Source organism: Dreissena polymorpha, chromosome 1 (genome assembly GCF_020536995.1).
Source record: "Dreissena polymorpha isolate Duluth1 chromosome 1, UMN_Dpol_1.0, whole genome shotgun sequence".
NCBI lineage: Eukaryota > Metazoa > Mollusca > Bivalvia > Myida > Dreissenidae > Dreissena > Dreissena polymorpha.
The window spans coordinates 147,482,341-147,487,610 of record NC_068355.1 but is presented as its reverse complement, the minus strand read 5'-3'; the positions used below and the strand labels follow the sequence as shown (position 1 = coordinate 147,487,610).

Genomic DNA, 5,270 nt, shown 5'->3' with positions numbered 1-5,270 from the left:
GTTCAGAGTTTTTTATCACAATGTTTTATGGTGACACATAAAGGTAAGGTAATATATCTTATTAGTGTTCTATCTTTTAACAGCTTTGTAATAAAATGTTAAGTCAGCAGTTATTATTTAAATTAGTTGATTCTGGAACTTTGTATGATTAATTGAATGTTGTGTGGATAGTACCGACCTGCAGAGTGAGGGCATATTGAAGCACTTGATGTAGGTTATTCTGTCTGCTTCTGACCCCATGTAGGTGGATTATTTGTTGCATATAAAGAATATGTATGTTTTAACTTTCCGTATTTCTGAAGTGATTAAATTCTAACAAGTCCTCACCATAATGAATTTTTGGTGGAGCATATAGTTGCCAGTTTGTACTTCCTTCCATCACACTTTTATAGATTCTCATAGCATCTTAAAATATTTTACAGATCTCTTACATATTTGACATGTATGGACCTCTACCTTTTGATGAGGTCACTGGGGTCAAGGTCACCAAAGCTAATAATAGATTTTCCGTCGCTTTTGTTAGTTTCTCATAACCCCTTCAATATTTTACTGATCTCTTACATATTTGGTATGTATGTTCCTTGCATGGACCTCTACCTTATGATGAGGTCACTGGGGTCAAGGTCACCGAGGTTAATAATAGATTTTCTCAAGGTCAAACAAGGGAAGCATCCTTCGTTTTCAATGATACTCGTCATTCACAAGCAATAAAATATAAACTTGAAGAATGTCCTCAGCAGTACATTTAAATGGTAAAATGTTTATGTGATCGTCGTATCCGAGTTACCTGTCCTGAATATGGCCATTAAAATGGTTGCCATATAACAAGCAAAAAGTTGTGAAAGTGACTACTTGAGCTATTGCCTTTAAAATACGAGATCCCCAGGTTTGGGGCTACTTCAGTGTTCAATATGATCCAGAGTTTCATGCCGTTGAACATGGCACTTTATTAGCGAAGCATATGGAAGTTTGTTTAGCAAAAATCTTAATTCTCAATCTAACTGCAATAATTCAACATCATAAAGACAAAATCTTTGAAGTTTGTGGAATGATCTATTTCCAGATTACATAAGGGATTTAATTAAAATGTGTTTTAATGCGTAATTTTCACAGAGTCATGTGCCTATTTACTTGGTGATGACAACCTTTGATAGCAGAATCTATGTACACGACAGTACAATACAAAGTTGTGGATCTATGTTTGGGTCGACCAGTCAGTGTGTGTAATTAATAAGTATTGCTAAATAAAAACACATAAGATGTAATATCTCATCCATAAAGTGTAAACTTATTAACAGTCACCAGGTGTAGCTATTATTTTCTGTCCACTGGTTAATTGTGATATGTAGTAAAAACAACCTGAAGCAGTAATACAAATTCTTAAAGCCACACACCTGATTTGGCATAGTAAATTTAAGAAAAAATAAGAAACATATTTTATACATGCCAATTTGAATATATCTGGTGGTTACAAGGTCGCAATCCGTCTTTTTTGCGATCAACTACTTAAAAATTATCGCGTTTGTCGAAACTGACGTATACATCTAGAAATCCTACTTTCGGTTTTAAAAGCGGTACCCTTTGAAAAATAATAAATTATTTGCTAACTAGGCTATAGATTTAATTTTATCTAAGCCAATTATAATATATCTGGTGGTTAGAAGGTAGAAATCCGTCTTTTTTAAGCTTTAAAACTTCAAAATAATCCCAAGTTTTTCGAAATTGACACACACATGTATACGTGGAAATCCTACTTTCGATTTTAAAAGCCGTTTGAAAAATAATAAATTACTCGCCAGCTAGGCTATAGATTTAACGACAATTTTGCACACTTTCAAATTGCATCCATATGTAATACCGGGTAATTGACGTGTATTTCAATTCAAGGTGTGTGGCTTTAAAAGCATTAAAAAAATTGGACATGAAAATCCTTGACATTCACAATTCAATACTATTCACACTTAAGCATTTGTGTGGTTGGCAAAAGATGATCAAGATGTAATGGTTGTTAGATTGAATAATGATGTTTGTATTAATGTTTAAAAGTGGGACAAGATGTGTCCATAGGGCACAGATGCCCCTTCATACCACTGGTGTATCCAATCTCCACATACATACAAAAAAATTTGACCTTGAATGGAAAGTCCTGCAGGTAGACACCAGAAATTTACCAAATCAAATTTGAAAAAAAAATCTGGAAAAGTTTCAGTAACTTTATAACAAGAGGGCCATGATGGCCCTGAATCGCTCACCTGACTAACCAAATACAATCCCAACCCAGATTTCATCAAGATAAACATTCTGACCAAATTTCATAAAGATTGGATGAAAACTGTGACCTCTATTGTCTACACAAGGTTTTTCTAATATTTGACCTATTGACCTAGTTTTTAACTCCAGGTGACCCAAATACAATCCCAACCCAGATTTCACGAGGATAAACATTTTGATCAAATTTTATAAAGATTGGATGAAAACTGTGACCTCTATTGACTACACAAGGTTTTTTCTATTATTTGACCTAGTGACCTAGTTTTTGACCCCAGATGACCCAAATACAATCCCAACCCAGATTTCTTCAATACTAACATTCTGACCAAATTTCATGAAGATTGGATGAAAACTGTGACCTCTATTGTCTTCACAAGGTTTTTCTATTATTTGACCTAGTGACCTAGTTTTTTACACAAGATGACCCAAATACAATCCCAACCCAGATTTCACAAGATAAACATTCTGACCAAATTTCATAAAGATTGGATGAAAACTGCGACCTGTATTGTCTATACAAGGTTTTTCGATTATTTGACCTAGTGACCTAGTTTTTGACCCCAGATGACCCAAATACAATCCCAACCCAGTTTTTATCAAGATAAACATTCTGACCAAATTTCATAAAGATTGGATGAAAACTGTGACCTCTACTGTCTACACAAATTGTTGATGGTTTTACTATTATTTGACCTAGTGACCTAGTTTTTGACCTCAGATGACCCAAATACAATCCCAACCCAGATTTCATCAAGATAAACAATCTGACCAAATTTCATAAAGATTGGATGAAAACTGCAACCTTGTCTATACAAGGTTTTTCTATTATTTAACCTAGTTTTTGACCCCAGATGACCCAAATACAATCCCAACCCAGATTCCATCAAGACAAACATTCTGACCAAATTTAATAAAGATTGGATGAAAACTGCGAACTCTATTGTCTACACAAAGTTTTTCTATTATTTGACCTAGTTTTTGACCTAGTGACCTAGTTTTTGACCTCAGATGACCCAAATACAATCCCAACCCAGATTTCATCAAGAAAAACATTCTGATCAAATTTCATAAAGATTGGATGAAAACTGTGACCTCTACTGTCTACACATGCAAATTGTTGACAGACGCACGCACGCACATATGGACATCACACGGTCACATAAGCTCACCATGTCACTTCTGATGGAGACAGCTCTTGTTTAAATATCATTCCCCCTGAACAAAACTGAAAACTGATATTTCAAAACATGTAGATAGATTGTATGTCTTCTATTGAGTAAAAAATTGTAGATAGATTCACACACCAAATATCAGCTAAATATCTCCGAGCATGTAGTAAAAAATTAAAGAAAACTGTTGTAGAGAATACGTCCAAGGCCGATAACTTTAGGTACATGTAAGAATATAATATTGTGTAACACTGAACAAAATCTGAATTGAGCAAGACATTTTAATAAAATACAACAATATCTAATAGCAACAGTATTCTCAGAAATTTGCTTTCCGTTTTCGGCCAGTGTACTTTGTATCTGGTCGCACCTCTCTGAAATGCACAACACAAATATGATGAGCATGCAGCAAATTACAGTTGTAAGCTTGTTGTGTTTCTTATTCTTTTCTATACCTCAATATAATAAAACATGACTCATGACAAATTTGGTTACTGCCATAATAGTAATAACTAGAGCTTTGTCACAGACGCGACGAATACCCCCACATGCCGCATTGACACAGAATATTTTGCATGTTGTCATCACAAAAAACAGCGGACACCATGCGCAATGTTTAAAACGCGATAAGTGATCCCGTGACCTAGTTTTTGACCCAGCATGGCCCATTTTCAAACTTGACCTACACATCATCTAGATACAACTTCTGACCAAGCGTTGTGAAGATTGGATGAAAACTTCTTGAATACGAGAGCGGACATCATGCAGAATGTGTATAACGTACTAAGTGTCCCCGTGACCTAGTTTTTGATCTGGCATGGCCCATGTTCGAACTTGGCCTTAAGATCATCTAGATAAAACTTCTGACCAACTTTGGTGAAGATCGGATGAAAACTACTTGAATTAGAGGCAGAAACCATGCTGAATGTTAAAAAACACTAAGTGACCCCGTGACATGGTTTTTGGCCCAGCATGGCCCATGTTCAAACTTGGCATAAAGATCATCTAGATACAACTTCTGACCAAGTTTGGTGAAGATATTGGATAAAAACTACTTGAATTAGAGAGCGGACACCATTCTGAATGTTTAAAACGCACTAAGTGACCCAATAACCTAGTTTTTGACCGGTATGACCCATATTCAAACTTGACCTAGACATCATCTAGATACAACTTCTGACCAGGTTTGGTGAAGAATGGATGAAAACTACTTGAATTAGAGAGCGGACACCATGCTCAATGTTTAAAACGCACTGAGTGACCCCGTGACCTAGTTTTTGACCTGCCATGACTCATATTCGAACTTGGCCTAGACATCATCTAGATACAACTTCTGACCAAGTTTGGAGAAGCTCGGATGATAACTACTTGAATTAGAGAGCAGACACCATGCACAATGTTTAAAATGCACTAAGTGGTCCCGTGACATATTTTTTGACCCGGCATGACCCATATTCGAACTTGACCTAGACATCATCTAGATACAACATCTGACCATGTTTGGTGAAGATCGGATGAAAACAACTTGAATTAGAGAGCGGCCACTTAATACGGACCGACAGACCGACCGACAGACAAGCTCACTCCTATATACCCCCTAAACTTCGTTTGTGGGGGTATAATAATATATGAAATGACAAAAATTAATCTAACATTATTATGTTTTTGTAAATGTAAAAATATTTTTTGTGCAACTCTTTATCAAATCTTTTATTTTATTGGCTATCCAATAAATTGTCAGCTTAGCTTTCCTTGTTTGAACCAATGTAAGTATTAAAGTTTTTTAGTTAATTTGGTTAGGAATGGCTCATGTGATTTCATTCAAACCTC

The 5,270-nt window shown here is 35.5% G+C and overlaps 1 protein-coding gene across 1 annotated transcript in view; it reads right to left on the bottom strand.

Annotated features, from left to right (window-relative positions):
- Positions 1–3,707: 3,707 nt before the first annotated feature.
- LOC127854994 (probable 18S rRNA (guanine-N(7))-methyltransferase) overlaps positions 3,708–5,270 on the bottom strand; it is a 45,262-nt gene continuing 43,699 nt past the window's right edge. The window contains exon 11 of the mRNA XM_052390224.1: positions 3,708–3,814. Within this exon, the coding sequence (XP_052246184.1) occupies positions 3,760–3,814 (55 nt within the window). The 3' untranslated portion in view covers positions 3,708–3,759. The remainder of the gene's footprint in view (positions 3,815–5,270) is intronic.